A 19603-nucleotide genomic window follows, 5' to 3' on the forward strand; every position below is an offset into this window, starting at 1 on the left:
ACTTAACTTGCAAAATGCATGTCAGGAAAGATGTATCAAACTCAATTTAGTCACGTGGAATTTTTGTCTTCAAGGTCCACTGCTGCTATCTCATTGTAACAGTTGAAGGCAGATGAGGAGAGAGAGAGAGACTGATATCAAAGGAAACTGATGGAACGCTGAACTTTTGAACTCTGTGGCAGAGTGTGAAATTAAAGGGAAATGACAAAATCTTCATCTTGAAGCTAGAAGCACAGCAGATTGCAAATATTGACTCTAGGCAACTTCAAGCAGCCCACTCCTTCCTATCTTCTAAGGCATTCAGTGGGATTACATCGATTAAAAAAAAATCACAGTAGCTTATATCACATAAGTACCCAGCACAAAACTCTGTTATTCAGAGAACTGGCCTGAATCTTGTGCCTTCTACATCCCAGAGTGGGTGTTTTATACAATAAGACATCCCAAGATGTGGGTGAGACCCATAGAAAAGAAGCTTGAGACAAATCTGAAAATGTCTTTCTGTCCTTGAAGGCTGACAATGTCCTCAAGACTTTTCTAGGATTTGTTTTCCTTCACAAGTTGCAAACAATTCCCTGGATCACAACCCAGTGCCCTGGGAATAAGGTATTGGAACTTTCTCTCGCTTCTTTCAGAGTCACCTACAATAAGCTGCTCCATATTGTTTTTATCTACTCTTCAGTGAGTTCCATTCAATATTCAGGTTGCATACCACTTAGGTCATTTGTCGTGAAGTTCCTATTTGAAGCTGTATCTAGTAGTGGAACTCTGTCTGGAAAAGAAACTGAACCAAAAGCCCAGATCTGAACATCCATGAATTTGTGTATGTTCAGACCCAGGTAAGAAATGTGTGGTTCAGGCCCATTTCCTCTCTTAAAAAAACCTGTCATACAATGTCAAATGCTGTCGTCTGAGCTGTCCTACTATTAGTCTCTGCCTGCTTCACAGATAGCTCCAGCATGCAACCTGGAAGACTGCATGGCTCCAAATCAGCAGTTACTTAAGCATGTGCCTGGCTTTAAGCCTGTGAGTAGTCCCAGTCAGTGCTCCTGTGCTTAAAGTCAGGCACATGCTTAAGTAACTTACTGTATCAGGGCCTATATATTCAGCAATCAGAGAAGTTACATGGATGTGGTTTAAATACCGTATACCACAGTCTTTAGCATTACACTGATGAGATGGGGGATGTTGAAACCCTCAGTTACATATAGAGGCTGGAAGGTGAGTCTCAGTTGTTTTTACTGATGCACATTAATGATTACTCTTGAATTGGAGCTATGTGAAAATAGTAAATACGTCTCAGGACAAAAATACAGTTTTGGTGAAGGCAATTTTATGGCCCCCAAATTTCTCTTTAGGCAACTTTTGTTTGTTTGTTTGAAATGTCAGTTTTCACATTGAAACCTGGTAAATTTCACACTTTTTGATGCAAAAGCTGATTTTTGTTGAAATTAATTCCAAATTTTGAGCAAATCCTCCCTTCCCCAACGCCCCCCAGTTTGTAGGAAGCATTTAATAAAGCAGGACCAGCAATGTGAAACTGAAATAAATGTAGGCAGTAAGCTTGGACTTTAAGAAATAGATTTATTAAACACCCTCTGAGGTCATCTTACTTTCCTTGCTCTGTGAATGAATCCAAGATTAGCAAGGAACTGTGGTCTGGTGCTTAGGGTGTGAGCATGGGCTACGGAAGAGCTGGGTTCAGTGCCCAGCTTACCCAGGAGTCACACAGGAAACTGGTAGAGAAGTCACGGGGTCAGATTTTTAAAGGTATTTAAGTGCCTAAAGAAGCAGAGAGGTGCCTAGTGGGGCTTTCAAAAGTGCCTCAGGGTATGTCTACACCAGTGTTTCCCAACCTCTTGGCTCAAGGGCCGCAGATATCATTTTTACAACCACCAGTCTCTGCCAGCTGGCCCCTCCTCCCCACTGCAGCATCTCCCTGGCTGCAGCAGGGAAACCTCATGCATCCTGTAGCCCTGTGTGCTCCACCTGGGTCCCTAGGCAGTGGCTTCCTTCTGCAGCCAGGGGGACAGAAGATCAGTGCTCCCCTCCCTCTGGCTCCAGCAGGGACCCCAGCACCTATGGACCTAGGCAGAGCGCTTTGTCATGCTCCCTGCTATAGCCAGGGGAGGGGAGCGCTGATCTCCCATCCCCTTGGCTGCAGCAAGGAGTCCGCACTGGTCTTTTAGTCCTGCGGAAACGCGCTCCGCCTGGATCCTTAGGCAGCAGCTCCCTTCTGCAGCCAGCAGGACAGGAGCTGTGGGCCACTTTGAAAGCCCCCGCGGCCTGGGAACCACCGGTCTACACTGTGATAAAAATCCCATGGCACCGAGTCTCAGAGCCTGGTTTGGCTGACTGGTGCTCCTGGGGCTCGGGCTGTGGGGCTAAAAATTGCAGTGTAGATGTTTGGACTTGGGCTGGAGTCTGGACTCTGAGACCCTCCTACCTACAGGTCTCAAAGCCCAACCCCCACCAGCCCAAGTCAGCTGATCAGGGCCAGCTGCAAGCATGTTTCTAGCACAGTGCAGATGTATTGCCTAACTGCCATTGATTTCAATGAGAGTTGGGCACCCAGGCACTTTTGGGTGCTGAGATTTAAAATTTTTTATGAAAGATAATGTTTAAAAAAATAAAAGATCAGGTACAGAGTTTAAACAAGAGAGTTCCTGGACATCCAGGCAGCATGTACAGATTATCAGCAGTACAGAGTTTGGTTGGAAGTTGGAGAGTACAATGACAGCATCATCTGTGGTCTCCTAGATGGAGGGTAATAGGTTTGATGGCTTAAAATACAAGCAGTCGGGTCAGAGGGACTTTGTTCATACTAAAACTTACGTTTACGCGTGGTTTGTAGGAAGTATATACGGTAATGAAAGTGGATTAGTCCTCATTGAATGAGAATTATGGTATAGATAATCCTTCAGTACATACAATCTGTTAGAGAAGGGCTTTCGATTCCCATCTCATCACCGATTCACGATCGCGCTCCGGCCCGTTCTTCTTGATACTGCCGGTGTCCGGTGATGTGCTCTGTGTAGATGTCCCTGGACCATCTGATGGTGTCCGACACCATGAGGTGCCGCATGAGCCGGGCGTAGCGCCAACTGATTCTGCAGGCTCGCAGCACACGCTTGTTGCAGGGGTCCCAAGCACCCAGTGCTCCGACGATCAGAGCCTCCGTCACCACCTCATAGCCCTTTGCTCTCAGGGTGTTGGCCAGGGGGGCGTATTTCACCTCCTTACGAACTCGGGCTTCGCGGAAGGCCAGGGTCCTGTTTTCAAAGAGGATCGTGAGTAACCCCACTGATGTCAATGAAGCTAGTCAATTAGTTTAGCACATAAGTGTTGACAGGCTAAGGCCTCAAGCCCCTCCTAAAGCCTTAATGAAAGTCACATTATACAATAACAACAGGACGGGGGGGAGGAGAGGTGGGAAAGAGGGCTCATCTTCTCCCAGCTCTGTAACTCAGGCCACTTTAATTGGGTTTTATTAAACAAATTTTAAAAAATGGCTTAAAAGGAAAATCTCTTACTTCCCACTTTTAAATTGTATGTTATCAGATTGTTAATGACTGTGCCAGTCCCTAGGGCTTGCTACATAGTGACAGTTGTGTGGTGTTGGGCATGCAAAGAGAATACTTGTTAATTGATGGGTTAATGTCTGTCTTGTGTAGCCTATAAGTATTTGCTAGGTGACACATAGGTATACGTTAATGCAATGAGCCTACAAGCTTCAAGGCCTGTAAAACACTAGCTTAGTCAAAGTAGTTAAGGCATAAGGCCCCAAAAGCCTTATCATAAGTAGCTAACCAAGAATAATCCTATATCATAAGATATCACAAGATGGAATGTTGTAATGACTAAACAGGGCAGCTGGAGAGTGCGGGGCTCCCCACAACAGCCCAGGCTCCCTGGTTGACTCTTACCGTGACCTGGCTCTGGCTTATAGCCTGACCAGCTGTGAAATCAGCCTCCATATCGTCGCCACTCCATGCCTGCCCAAGGCTACTATTCGCATGTTAAAAAGTGGGCAAGCATGCAGTGCGGGGCTCCTGCCTGGGAGGGCGGGGGGCCCAAATGTTCTTTGTGTTCAGGGCCTCAATGAATCTTAATCTGCCTCTTCATGGTGATGAATTAACATATATGCTAATAAACTTGAGGTAGAAGGATTAATAACCTATGGGAGAAAGGCAGCTCCACAATAGGAAAAATAAGGAAATAAGGAAAAGGGGGTGAAACCCTTGCTGAATACGCATTAGGCATAGAGGCATCAGTGTTTCACATTATAAAAGTTGTATTCCAGCCTGTGTGATTTGTGAGGGAAAGATGTAGCTCTTGGGAGATGCCAGGATGATGACCGATGGTGATGGTGAGGGGACAGATGATAACTAACACTTCAGCTTGTTTTGCAAGGGATGGTGTAAGTATAAAGATGCTCAGCTCATTCTGTATTATCTCCACCTGCTTTGCTGTGTTAGAGTGTTTGGGGATTTGCAAACTGTATTAATAAAAGTATGATAAATGTAATGTGATTTCCTAAGTATCAGTGTTGCTACCATGCACATTGCGGCTCCAAGCAGAACAGTAATTCATATAATACTGGGCCTGATCTTGGGACAAGAACTTACCATATTTCAGAGTGTAATTGGGGAAACTGAATCAATAACATAATTGATAGAGCAGGCAACACTTGTAAGTAGAAGTCTGTGACATTTATGAAGTTTCTTGAGTGATTTCTTATCCATTTGTCAATCCCACTGAGATTAATATTTGTGTTCTGCAAAAATGGAATTTATGTAGACAAGTCTCCAATTTCTGGAAGAAATAATATCATATGGGCTTTCAGTTCAAGACAATATAATTTATCTACAGATACTGATCCAGAAACACTTACGCACTAGTTTAACCTGAAGCATTTGAGTAATTCCATTAACTTCAATGGGACTATTCAAGTGCCTAAAGTAAAGCATGTGATTAAGCATTTTGCTGACTTGGGGTCTTTAGTGAATGAGTGTGGTTTGATCTCCTGAGTTAAAAATGCAGCTTTGATACTGGATCCTTCTGGGGCTGAATGCGCTAAAGAACAGTCTGAGGATCTTTTACCTTTTGATTGTGGAGATTTCCTGAGTACTGTATTACAAATCAAGGACTTTTCCTGATAGTGATTGTGTAAGTGCACAGGATTCTTGTGTGTGCAGAGAAAATGCATAAAACTTGAATGAGGGTCTGTGGTGCTTTCTTTACTTCAAAAGACATTGAAGTCCTGTTTTGTAAAATGTTTCATGAGATAAGCAGGTTCAGGCTGGACTAAGGTTGTTTTTCTTTTAACCTTATGAATGAATCCCCCTACTCTACCTACCTGTTCAAGGTGTCAATTACTTTCAGAGCTGTTAATTTCTCTTCCCGCTTGGACCCTCTTTATCCCCCAGGTCCATTTCAAGAGAGATTTTCTTTGTTTGCTCATCATTAGTGGCAGTTGGTGGGGAATTTGGCTAAGCATCTGGAGCACCAATGGTTGAACAGTTTAGTTTGCAGAGAGACAGGATTAAAAATATAGCAGTTTCCTAATAATCACAAGGATTAGTGAGACCAAAAATCTCTTGATATCTTTCTATGACTGATCAACAGCTGTTTAATTCAACAGTATGTTCTGTAGCCACACTGACATTTAAGAACCCAGGGTTTGTCGTTGTGGTTTGATGAGGGTATTTGTTGCTGGGTTTCTGTTTTGCTTTAAATATTACAAATAATTAATGTGCAATTCTCACTAAGTACTTTTGTGAAAAATGTATGTTGATCTAAATTTTGAAGAGCCATAAGCCTTCTGAATAGGCAAAAATCCTACAGTCAGAAATTCTTGAGATATTGCTATATATGAGTTTTGCCTCACAGCTTCACGTGCAGAATTTTTGGCACATGTAAACCAGCATAAAGAAAATTGGAATTTGGTTAAAATCATCCTGTGGGAAGTTCACGTAGCTTCAGGTATTGGAGTGTCATTTAATATGGAAGGACTGTGAGAACAGATTATTAAGTAACATAAATCAATGTGGGTAATTCAAGGCACACAGTTAATGTAACAACCAGAGGTGATTTCCAAACTACTGGTCGGGATTTGGCAGCTTTACAGTTCAGTTTCTTAAGACTCTCACTACTCTACTATAAATTGAGGTACATATCCATTTTGTTTGTTGTTTTTTTCCAAGCCCTGCAGTAGGGAGAAATAATAGCAAAGAACTAGACAAGAATATGACATATTATACTTTTTGCATATTAGGTTGTTGCCACGATAACCAGAAATATAGTGATTCTATGATCAGGAATTGAAATGGTAGGTTCAGAAAAAGGAAGTGGATCTAGATTGTTGCGCACTTGTCACACGTTGAAATCATGAATTTAAGGAGGAGAGTTGAATGGTATCATGTGCTTGTTCAGAACATAGAGACCAGAGGACTGAGTGATGTAAGTCAACGATAGCTAACATAATTGCCTGAGTAAGCAATTCCCTCTGCTGAAGAAATGAGTGTGTTTTGCGGGATGTTTGTTCTTCTAATTTTCACGTTAATGAGAGTTCTTTGTATGGAGAGCTTTTAATCAAGAAATGCAATGGCTTGTTTTCCTAGCTTTGCCTCAGACTTTCTGTGGTCTTGGACACATCATCCAATCTCTTTGTGTGTTAGTTTCCCAATCTATAAAAATTGTGATAATCTGTTCAGATTAATCAAAGAATTATTTGCCTAGCATTTGTGTGTAAACATGTAATAAATATACTTCTATTGTTAAAATTCCATAGTATTGTACAGTGAGACTTCATGTTACAGAGCACAAATATCATGTGTAATTTTTACTCACACAGTCACTGTAGATTAGTATCAATTTACACAATGATCTGGAGTGACAAGGAATTTAAATGAAAATTATATAGTATATGCAACATAAATGTGTAGACAGCACCATGTCTTGCCTATCACTCAAGCCAGTAACCTGGGTGTCATCTTTGACTCAGCATGGATGTGAGGACCTAGAGACAGGTCTGTGTCTAAATGTTGCTCAATTTTTCTGCGTAACATCTCTAAGATTAGACCATTCTCCTCTATCCACACAGTTAAAACTCTCTTCCAGGGTATTATCATCTCGTATTTCAGTTACTGCAACATCCTTCTCTCTGGCCTTGACAAACACAATCTTGCCTCACTTGTAATCATTCAGAATGCTGCTGCAAAAATAATTTCCTAGCCCATCACCTTGACCACATTAACCCTACCCCACTTGAATCCCTTCACTGGCTCCCCCCTTCTCTATCACATAAGACATAAGCTACTTGCCTTCACTTTCAAGGCCCTTTATGGCCTATCCCCAACCCACCTATCATCCCTTATTTGTTATTGAGATGGCAACTCATCTTCCAATTGGCCTGTGGTTCCCGTCTCCATCACCCACTTCTTACATTTTCAAAAAGCACCTTCATGGTTTCTCCCAAGCTACCCTTCATGCTTTGGAGGAACTCCCCATAAACATCTGTAAAACTACCCCATTATCCTCCTTCAAATCTCTCCTGTAAACGCTTCTTGGCCATGATGCCTGCAAAAAAACTTGACAAAGGTTAGGTCACTGGTGTGTTGAGAGCACTGCTTGTCATGATGAACAATAATGTCTCCCTGTTTCCTTGTAGTCTTCCATTTGACTGACTCTATCCATCTGTTGTCTCTTGTTTTATACTTAGATTATATGCTTTTTTGGAGAAAGGACTCTCTTTTGCTCTGAGTTTGCACAGTGCTTGACACTATGGGGTCTGGGTCCATGACTAAGACTCCAAGTTGCTATGGTAATACAATTAACTAATAATAACAATTCCTGTGTCTGTCTTATAAATTGGAGTATAGGCTACATAGGAATTCATTGCCATTTGATTAATTTCACTAGTTCCTTGCTGATAAATCAAACTAATCATGCCATCTGCATTTGCCATATTATTCTTCACTTCCTTGCGACCCCACTTCCAGCTTCCCCTTTTCTGCATCTTTACTCTCCTTCTCCATCACCTCATCTAATTCACTCCTTATGCTTGTGCTCTCCTGCCCGCTGCCGCCTTCTTCATCTTCTCGTTATCTCAGTTCTGTGCACGTGCTGCATGGAATGAAGAGAGGGAAGAGAAGAAAAACAGTGATATTTGCCATTGACTTCAGTAGGAATCTGCCTGAGAAAAGCAGAGTAAATATTTCCACTGAAGTCAATGGAAATCATTGAAGTCCATTTTACTCAGACTCTTTCAGTAAAATTTGAGTTAAAGACCTCAGGATTTGGACCAACAGGTATAATTATTTTTCTTCGTCTCCCTCTCCCCCTGTTCCATTCACGGTTTTATTGTTACCTCAGGATCTGGCTCTTACTTAACAATGGGGGTGGGAAGAGGCAAAAAGAGAGCCATCAATGTCAGAATATGACTATACCAAGTCCTCCCCTACTCATGACTCCCAAATGTGTTCATCTTTAAACTGAACACTTGGAGAGGGATGTCTTTATTTTGGGTTTTGTAGAGTATCAAATATACAATAGATTGAATGATTAGTGGTTGCCCTGGCACTGGAATAACCACCATTTATCTCAGAGCAAAACTGAGCCCTGGATGCACAAAAGTGAAAAAGATGATAAAAAAAAAAAAATTCCACTGCTATTATTTTATTTTAAAGGCGAGGTGTAGAGGGGTAAATTTATGTTCCCTTTCCTCTCAGCTGTTGTTCTTTCTTTTATCTGTTTATCTGTTTATCTTTTATCTGTTCAGGCAAGCAGGGGGACTGCAGCAGTAAACAGACTTTGAAAGTGATTTAATTTAAATCAGGATAGCTTGAATTAAGCCTTTCTGTGCAGAGTCTCTCTTGGATTTTGGAATCTGCTATGAGGATGCTGTTTGGCATTTACATAAATTTTCTGTGAAGCTCCTCACACACTGGTGGGATCAAATGTGAACTACTGTGAACCATCAGCTTCTTTTTCTTCTGAAGCAAGAAGATTACACTGTAAGCTCTTCATGACAGGGGAGATCTCTTTTCTGTTAGTACAGAGCCTGGCACAATGGGTCCCCCACTTAGTGCCTACAGGCCCAAGTCCTACCGTACGTATACGTATTTAGTAATAATAAGTGCTTTTCACTGCAAAGCCAGATTGCACCCCTCCCCTAAAGACAACCTAGTACTGCTATTGGCACTAGAAATGTAAAAGGATTCTGCCTCCTTCCACAATAACCAGCAAAGCTGAGCATGTGGGAGGATGGGGTAGGCACAGTTGTCACCACATGTGTCCTCTGTCCTTGGAGTCTTTTTGGTGGAGTTGTCCACAGTGCCTCCAGGGAATCCTGCTGCTGCCTTACCCCAAGAAAAGAAGGGACTTAGCCACCATATTACCAGATATATTTGCATTGATCATAAAATAACTTGGTCCTTGAGAGATTTAATTAAAGCCATTTCACCACTGTCTGGATTATGGCTTTCTGAGAGTCAGACACCAACCATTTAATATTTTATAATCCCTCCTACTGTTATGTCATCTAAAGTAATATTATTGTTCTTGCTTCTGTGTCAGGTCAAAATCCCTATGGAACCATGTTACTCTGAGCACATAAGGTTCAGCATAAAGCTGTGAATAAGAAAATGAATGAATGTAAAAGACCTCCCTTACTTGTCATACTCAGAGCAGTGATCTTTTCTAACAAACAGACTGGAAAGATAGATCACAGGGTCAACAATATGAATGTTGTTATAGCGAACACATGCTGTCTATCCAACAACATCAAGGGAATGAATAAAAAGACTATTATTATTCATTCATACACTAGCCCACAGTATAGCATCCCTACATGTTTGAGTAAAGAAGAGATATTAATGAACAGTAATTTTATACTAACAGCATAATGGCTATTACCACAATTATGTTTCTGCCCCACTGATTTTACTGCACGTAAAAAATGGCCTTGTTGTAAACAGAAATACGATGTTGTTAACTACTTGAAAATCTACCTTATTAAAGAGATCCATATTAACCGAGTAGGAATGTTCCTTTAGCATGTCTTAAAAGACGTTATTTCTCTTAATAGTCAACATTTTTGATAGCAACATGACTGCTAACTTTAGGCCATTTGATAATCTAAATAATCACAGAGTTCAATTAGGTGTGGATGTGTCCAAGGTTTAAACCAATATAAACAACTTCAGATAGGAAATCAATGTATTAAAATGCCACAGGAATTATACAAATTAATTGACTGATTTCACCTTATTAGACTCCATAGCTAGTCAACTGAGGAAGCTGAATAAACAGCAGAATACTAAAAGCGCCTGATTCATAAAGTACTTGCAGTTTAAAAAATAATTAAGTCCTCATTACAGTTTACCAAAAACAGAACTTTACAAAATGTCACTATGGTGGTATATGTGAAACGAGCTGAGGGTTAACGAGACAGACTAGTTTCTAGTGGATGCATGGTCCTATCACAGTGGATGCATAGTTCCTATAGCGAACTATAAATTTAGCAGCCTTAAGCAGTTGGCAGCAGCACCTCAAAGAGAATGAAGGAAACCAAAGGAAAACACATGACAAGAAGCAGAGAATAAAAGAGAACAGTGAAAATAGATCTGAAAAGAAAATTGTGGGATTGTGCCACATTTGCTCCCTCTAATTAATTCCTTCCCCAGCCACAGTAAATGTAGGGGTTAGTGTGTGGGCAAATACTACAGTTGGATCAGCAGCAGATGTAGAGATTTTATTGTCTGGCATGCAGTTATTTGATTTGCTACTTGCCAGCTAGTCCAGTTTATTCAGAAGTGCACATTGCCCACACTAATTAAACAGGGAGACCTAGAGGAAGGGTTCTTAAACATTTTCTCAAGCCTTGTCTACATTAGGAAAATTCATTGTTCAGATTCACCAATGTTAGCAACAATGGAAACCTCACCTGCCACTCACTTATTCTACTGCTTCCACTGTCACTAGCACCAGTGGAGCTACACGGGGGCAGAAAAACATGTACAGGTTTTTCCAGTGCACATGCACTCATAGTGAGAACCCCATCTCAAAAGAGAGATTTTCCTGTGGACATCTCCACTCTCACTTTAGATTTTGTGGGCTGCCTCATCTCCCATTCACCTTAATATCCTGGTAGCCACTAAAGCAATCTCTTAATTTGGAAAGTAATATTAGGAAATAATTTTATATATTCTTATCTGTCTTCAATATAATGTAGCAGCTGGAAACAAGAAAGAGAGCCAATCCCCTGCCAGCTCTCCACTAAGTGTCGACAGCCCACAGTTTGGGAGTCATTGGCCTAGAGAATAGCCTATTCACTAATCTTCTCACTTGTATTTTCTTTTAAAGTCTAATGTAGGCAGATTTATAATCTGGGAAGCTTTTCCTATTTATTTTCAAAGGAAATGAGCTACTCACCATCCTTTGTGCTAGACAGAGATTTGTCAATGATATACAGCCATTAAAGTTGCACAGTCACTGTCTCCATTTCTGATACAGTGATGAGGCCTCCTTCACACATGCAGCAATTTCATCAAAGATATTTTCTCACTGATCAAGAAGCAGATGAGGTTGCCTAGACCGTGTTGCCACTATGGCTGTGCAGGAACTGGAATTTCTCTCCCATGGAAAATTTCTCATTCAGAAAAAAAAATTCATTCCTAATCAGAATTAAAAACCAGATATGCAAAATTTCCCATGGGAGGGACGTTTTCAAAAAAATTCATGTTGGAAGAACCAAAACAGAATTTTTAAAAGTTTCCAGTCCCCCCTTCCTAGGTTTCCTGGCTCTGTGGCGACCTGCCAGGTGAGGTAGGGAGACTGGGAGCTTGGGAACTGGAGAATTCTTGGCTCCTCACCACTGCACCCTGACTGAACTGGGCTTGCTTGGTTGTTTAATTCCAATGACGTTAAGCACTTATGTTATTTCTCTCCATACGTATGCCCATTTAAACCTTCAAGTATGCATAAAATCTGTGCCATGCATTTCCACCCTTAATGACTCCCTCTTCATAAAGATCAAATCCTCCCTTGCCCGAGGCCTATACGGCAACCAAACCAGTGTAGCTGCAAGCTTGGATTCTGTGTGGAGCTTGTGCAGAGCATTCCTCACCCCTATGCACCCTGCAGCTCTCATCTGTAGGGCCTCAGCTGTGGCCCCATGAAAAGTTTCTGAGGAAGGCTAGTGGGGGGGGGGGAAGAGGGAGTGGCTTGTGTGGCTAGTAGATCCATAACTACGCGGATCCCCCAGCACACTCCCAACACAGTAGGCAGGGCAGAGCAGAGTACCCACTGCTTCAATGGGCCCTCTCACATGCTTAGAGGCAAGCACGTGCTGAAGTATTTTGCTGGTTGTGGTCAGACTGCTCAGCACCTTTCAGGAGCAAGCCCAAAAGGCATACTTGAAATTCCACCTCATGCGCTTTTTGTCCCAAGGTGGAAGCCTTATTTGCACATTCAGTAACTCCGTCAGGCTAATATTTATCAGGCTGCTGCTATACTTCTCCAGAGCAGCATGGCCATCAAAAAACCGTATGAATGCAGAAGATTGAAGCTGGCTGTGGCAATATAAATGGAACAGATGAACTATGCCACTTGCAGCGCTCCTTTAATCCTGTCCTTGCACTGTATTGTATCTCGGTGGAATGTGTCAAAGAACAGGCAATATCATTGCAGATGGTCCAGTTGTGGTAATCAGCTTGGATTCACGCCCTCCTGATACTGTGCTGACTTATCCTACTGAAGCACCTGCCTTTGTGTGTGAACTCCCGTTTTCTACAACAGAAATGGATATAATGGTTCATCCAAAAAAAAAACAAAAAACAACCCAAATATACGTTGGAGTCTCCGTGTGCCACAGAAGAAATGCAGTAGGGTAGTTGATACCTTGCAAGCTAAAATCCATATTGCATTCTCAGAGCAGAGGTTTTCTAGCTGTCTTGTTAAATGTAGGCTATTTAAAGTGCTTGCTATTGGAATTGGTTTTCATGATGTCATTATATTATTAAATATACACATGCAAGTAGCGCTTAGAGACCCTGGTCAGGATTGGGGCCCCCATTGGGCTAGGTGCTATACAACCACAGAAGGCATCATGGTCCTTGCCTTGAACAGCTTACAACAGTTACAAATTTTGTAACCACATAAAATTCTTTAAAGCACAGCTAAAATAACTGCATAATGATAGCAACTTCAAATTAGAGCCTGGTGAGCACCTTGTGCCTGACTTCAAGCACACCTGGGTACTCAATGTTTGAAAGTTTGATTCAGATTGAACTTCTTTGAGTTCACATTCGGTTTAGGAAAGACTGTGGGAAAAGGAGGGAGAGGGGAGATTGTCCACAATGGACAAAGGAATGAGAGAGGAGGAGAAAGAAAATCCAATTTTAAAAAAATGGTGTAAAATGGAATATGAGAAAGATGAGCAGGATTTGGTCCTGCGAGAGTAACTGTCCACTGTGAAAATGGTATAAATAGTTTCTAAGAGCAGGAGTGTTTGCTTTTATTACGGAATGATTTCATGCTTTGTGGATTATCTGGCTGCTCATTTTAGAATGATTATGAAAACTGTTAACTTTTTCAAAGTAGTCTCCACCAAGTGATTACTGTTTAATAATCAAAGAAACGCATGGCAATTTGAGACCAGCAAATGATGAAGAGCTCTCAAAAATTCACACAAGAGGAATGGAGCTTGTCACATTGTGAAGTTTTTTCATTCTTTTTGTTATCAGCAAAGTGAAATCTCAATCATTGTGGTTTCTTCCTCTTATTTTCCTGTATCTTGATTGGGTTTTCTTCATAAGCAACTAAGATTTATAATGGGATGGCTCTGCTGTTAGGAGACTTTCCAAAATGCTTCACCAAGGCTATGGATGAAGCATACACAGGTAGTGTCAGTGCTGAAGACATGCAAAGGGGAAAAAAGATATTGGGATTATTATTCTGTCTGGCTCTTCCAGGAACCAAAGACACCAGAAATTACATCATCATCATCATCCCAAAAATGTTTTGAACACTATTTTGTAAAGGTAACTAAAGTCAGATGGTATAAAGGGATAGTATTTAGATGTCTAAATCTCATTCTACCACAGGTCCTGCAATTCCTGTTGGGGTGGATGTACAGGTTGAAAGCTTGGACACTATTTCTGAGGTCGATATGGTACGTAACACTATTTTAAGCCTTGATTATTCTTAGTCAGGATAAGTCCCATGTTTAGGTTTCAGTTTATCTGTCAGATGAAGGCAAAAGCCATATAAACGTCTTTCCGCAATTTTAAAAGACCCATAATCAGAATTAAAGTCTTCATAAAGTTGGACAATGTTCAACGGGTTGTCATGCGGTCTTCAGATAAAGAAGATTAAAATTTCAAGGGAACAAAGACCTTGAAAAGAAAATGAGTATGATGTTTTGTGGGGATCATGAAAGCCTTACTTATTTTTAAATTTATTATGGAACAAGAAAATCTATTCTTAAAAGTATGAATCTGTGAGGAACATTGGAGGAACTAATTGGTATCATAAATCAAAACCAGCAGCTTCCTACCTTCTCATCTCTAGAGGTAGTCCCTCCAATTCAGTATGGACTCTGCCTTTCCCTATGCTGAATTTGTTATGGATAACTAGATTTCAATCACCAGCGCTGTCACTCCAGAGCTTAGCAACAGCACCAAATTCAATTGCAATTTTTTTTTCACAAAGGAAAGAAATGTGGATCCAAATATCAACTGAGAAATTTTTTTCAGTATTACTGGCAGTAGAGGGTGGTGTGTGAGAAAACTGTCCTCTCAGTCTCCACTGCTTTAGTTTCCATGTTTGGGAGAAAGATGGAGCAAAAAGCCTGGAGAGAAGAAGAAATGAAATGGGAAAGGAGGAGGAGAAAAGAAGGAATCTTCTCTTTTCCACTTTCCTTTCATCCCCTTCCTCACAGTTCCTATTACATACTGAAGAGTGTGATATCTAGGCATAATCTGCAGGGCTAAGGACAGGATTGTAGCCTAACATCTAAACTCCACAGTATTTCTGTCTTCAATACAAACTGTTAATATCACTGTCCTATATCCTTTTGTGATACCATCTTTCTGACTTTTCTGGACAAGGGGACATATCATAAAATGAGAAAACAAGCCATTTTTCCCTTTAAAAAACTGAGGATCAAACCTAAAGCTAGAATTTTTCCCTTTAGGTTGTAGTTACAGTGTTAAACATATTGCTGAGGACAGCTTGCTTCATATCCTATCTGGTACAAACCATTTATAATTTCCTCTAGCAATAAGAATTGAAAGATTGATTGGATTTTATCAAGCCACAGTGGGATCTTCATTACAAGAATTTGGCTTGTGCACATAGATATTGAACGCAGGGATTTTCTATGGGATGTGTGTGATGATGTGGTGGAAACCCCATAGAAAGCAACCAGTGCAGAGGGAACCAGATCTCTAATGATTCAAGAGAATATTGCAAAACAGTGCCCTAGGTAGCTCATAAATAAAATGCTAGTCTTTACTCAGGAAACGTCAGGCTTTTATCTAGACCCTTGCCCCTCAGAAAGCTCTGAGTTTTGCTTCCTTTTCACTCAAGCTACATCTCTCCAACTGCCTGGGGCCTTGTTCATCCAGCATAGGATCTGAGTTATTCTTACTGGAGTTGTATCCTGTATCAGGAGAATAGAGCCCCTTGTCTACAAGGGATTAGCTTTTTATAAGAACCTTTCTTAGCATGCTATCCTGGTAGCCAGCCCTTTACATGTGGGAAAGATAACCAACTGCAGCCCTGAATTGGTCATTTTGCCTCTGACTGTTGCAGATGGCACCTCCCTTCCTCCCAGCTAGTAAGTGAGAAGCTGCAAACGATTAGACTGGCTCACTAGTAGCGCCACAGGAACATAGAAATTGCTCAACCAGATTAGATCTCTGTCTTTTAAACAGATACCTTTAATCCATGAACTGTTAGCACTACTGCTTCTATGATAATCTGACTGCTTTGTGGAAAAGTAGCCCAAGATGACATCAGCCAGTGACTGCACCATCTCAGTAGTAGGTGGAAAATGAGTTCTTTCAAAATCATGCTTTTTAAAATGGTGCATGTTAGGTCTTGGCTCTGATACTCTGTTTCTGCATGTGAGGACAGTGTTGTGCTGTCAGCATTCTAACCAGGGGTTCAGTCTCATATGTCAAACACACTAGTGTGTGATAAACGCTATTGACGTGAGACACAACGAACTACCCGGCTATTTTCTCACTGTGCGATTCAAATACAGCAGTTCTGCAATCAGTAACGGGCTGTTCTTTTCTACCCCACACCCTTAACCTGGTACAGATTGAAAACTAGTTGTTTATGGCAAATGGATTTTAATATTTAAAATCCATCACCAGGTGTCAATTTTGGCATGATGCTCAACCAACATAGGTGTTCCACAGGCTCAGTTTGGGAGGGAGGGCAGGAGGATTTCTACCCAGGCTTGTTTGGGGCAGTAGGCAGAAGAAGGGCTTCACAAGGGGGTCCGTCTCAAACTGCCTGATCCCAAATTCAATTAATACAGTTCCCTGCTCTCCCCAGCACATGTCAACTGTGGGGTGACACAACCCACTACACACATGATTAATGCCACACTTGCCTCCACTCCCATTAATGCTGCCTGTCCTCACTCACTATTAATGCAGCTGCCCCAGTTACTGCTGGCTGGACCCTCCCTACCTTAAGGGCTATGTTTGCTGCTACAGCAAGCCTCAGGCCCAGGGCCTTCCCCAGGCCCATGGGGGACTGAGTCAGGGAGCTGATCTCCCCTAGCGGCTGTGAGGGCATGTCTGAAAGAGGAGGAGGTTTCCTCTTGTTGGGGGCTACGGTAAGTGGAAATGATGCTGCAAGCTTCTTCAAATGCCAAATGCTGAGCAGGAAGCCCAGCATTGGTGTACGTCTTCCAGGCTTTCTTCACAAGGAAAAGGGCTAGACACTCAGTGAAAGCCGAGCTTCTCCTTTATGGAGCCCAAAGGCTGACTCTGTAACCCAGGGCCCCTCTCCAGCTGCAACGAACAGGAGCAGGATATCAAGCCAAGACATGCTTTGTTGAGCTGAAAGCAGAAGCATGCCCTTAGTAGGTGTTTGAACTACTATTGCACCGTTGGGAAGAAAAACTCTGCGTGCTGCTCTTGCTCCAGACCAGGCAGGCAGGGCTTTTGAAACTACTTTTGTAGCAAATTACTTAATGGGGAATATAAAAAATAATTACATTTAATCTCTAAGCATGAAGTGGTTATTCAGCTTGGGAAGATGCAGCTGCCAGGTGGGATAAATGGCAGAAACAGATGTTTTTCTTCATGCTGCTGCAGGTGTTGTTCAGCTTTAAAGCGAGTTTTTATTTATATGCTGATATAATAGGGATAACAATCCCCTCACTCTATTGCATCGGTGCTGGAACTATAGGAGGTGCTGCCGCACCCCCTGGCTTGTAGTGGTTTCCATCATATGCAAGGTTTGCAGCTTGGTTCAATGGTTCCCAGCACCCACACTATACAAAATATATATACCCCCCCATTATACTACTGGTTCCAGCACCCCGCTCTATTGTTATTGGCAATAATTTGATTCTTTCTCTATGATAAATTGCTCAGTGCTCAGCCTCATAATTTAGCTAATTTGAACAAGATTTTGCCTTCTCAAGCAGACTGGGTATATGATTATCCTTTAACTAACATTATGCTGTCAGGATCCTCTGCCAATGTAGTGGTATAGTGATATGTATTTTCCTTTGAAGGTTGACTTTCTGTGTGTCCTATAGACTAATACCTTTGAAGGAATACTTGCTATAAATCTGGAAAATTTTATTAACATCCTGCAGTAGTTGATGGGAGTGCATTGATATCTGCATGTTACTCTGTTAGGGTGTTTGTAATGTAGCATATAAAAATGTTTGGGCTGTGGAACTTTCCTTGAATGCTTCATTAGGAATGGAAACTGCTCTGTGGAATTAGTCCAAGGAAGAAAACCATGCTTAGAAGAGAAGAGATTCAATCAGTCTGAGACATATTTGTATAACAATAGATTATTCCCTTTCTAATGTTTCACGGATGTGGAAGGCATCAATGTGACACATTCTTTCATGGTTCTCTTTTCTTCTGATGCAGGACTTTACCATGACACTGTACTTAAGGCACTACTGGAAGGATGAACGTCTCTCATTTCCTAGCACCACTAATAAGAGCATGACTTTTGATGGCAGGCTGGTGAAGAAGATCTGGGTTCCAGATGTCTTCTTTGTTCACTCCAAAAGATCATTCATTCATGACACAACCACTGACAACATTATGTTGCGCGTGTTCCCAGATGGTCATGTGCTATATAGCATGAGGTAATCACACAGTCTAGCTCACTGTCTGTCAACAGCCATTTATTGTTTGCCCAACTCGGTTCTGAATCAGATTTGCTGAAGATAGGCATTGGCATTGTGACATTCCCCAGGGTAAAATCTGGACTGTTGGATCGCTGGGTCCCTTCAAGATTCCACCATGGGGTGCCTTTTATACTGCTTTGCTGTGAGAGCAACCACTCCTGCAGAGTTCACACATAGCCTCTAGCATGCAAAATCACTGCCAGCTGAATTACATGCATGCTCTGGCCAGCCACTAATGAACTGCATACAGGGCAACACCAGCAACTTCCCAGTCCCAGACCTTCCCCCAGAAATGTGCATCTTGTACTGCTCAGCTTTTTACTGGGAAATGCAAGCTCATGGGACATCTGTCATTTCATCAATAGAAAATGATATGCACAAACCTTGTTATCTCAAGTGGAGGTTCCCAAACACTTCAATCCAAATGCACACAGGTTTAAATAAAAACAACAAAACAAGTTTATTAACTACAGAAAAATAGATTTTAAGTGATTACAGGTAATGAAGTATAAAGTCAGACTTGGTCACAAAGAAAATAAAAGATAATATGCAAACTAATACCTAACTTTTAACTTTTAAAATGCTATTTTTTGTGCATTTTTAATTTAATTTGAATTTCCATCCATAGAGCTTGACACAAATCACACACAAAAAATTAATCATCTAATATATAAGAACTGCATCATTCACTGTTTTCTAACATCATGGCTTAATTTACATTTATTCCAATTCTTAATTTTTACATTTTTATATGATTTTTAAAATACACTATATTTATATATATTTATCCTCCTGGTTAGCAAAAAAAAAGCATCACATTTATACATACATAGATTCCAAGGCCAAAGGGGACCACTGTGATCATCTAGTCTGACCGTCTGTATAACACAGGCCATTTAACTTCCTCCAAATAATTCCTGGAGCATAGCTTTTAGAAAAACAACCAATCTTGATTTAAAAATTGTCACTGATGGAGAATCCACCACTACCTTGGTAAATTATTCCTATGCTTAAAAATATCTGTGTCACTGTTAAAAATTTACACCTTATTTCTAGTCTGAATTTATCTAGCTCCAACTTACAGCCATAGGATAGTGTTAGATCTTTCTCTGCTAGACTGAAGATCCCATTACTAAATATTTGTTCCCCATGTAGATACTTATAGACTGTAATCAAGTCACCCCTTAACCTCCTTTTTGT

At 41.2% G+C, this 19603-nt stretch overlaps 1 protein-coding gene across 1 annotated transcript in view; it reads left to right on the plus strand.

The window, feature by feature from the left end:
- GABRR2 (gamma-aminobutyric acid type A receptor subunit rho2) overlaps positions 1-19603 on the plus strand; it is a 52026-nt gene that overhangs the window by 22128 nt on the left and 10295 nt on the right. The window contains exons 3-4 of the mRNA XM_067530002.1: positions 14109-14176; positions 18138-18361. Coding sequence (XP_067386103.1) covers positions 14109-14176; positions 18138-18361 — 292 coding nt within the window. The remainder of the gene's footprint in view (positions 1-14108; positions 14177-18137; positions 18362-19603) is intronic.

The sequence above is a fragment of the Emydura macquarii genome, unplaced genomic scaffold (assembly GCF_026122565.2).
Source record: "Emydura macquarii macquarii isolate MOO-44397 ecotype Brisbane River unplaced genomic scaffold, CSIRO-AGI_Emac_v2 contig_3019, whole genome shotgun sequence".
NCBI lineage: Eukaryota > Metazoa > Chordata > Testudines > Chelidae > Emydura > Emydura macquarii.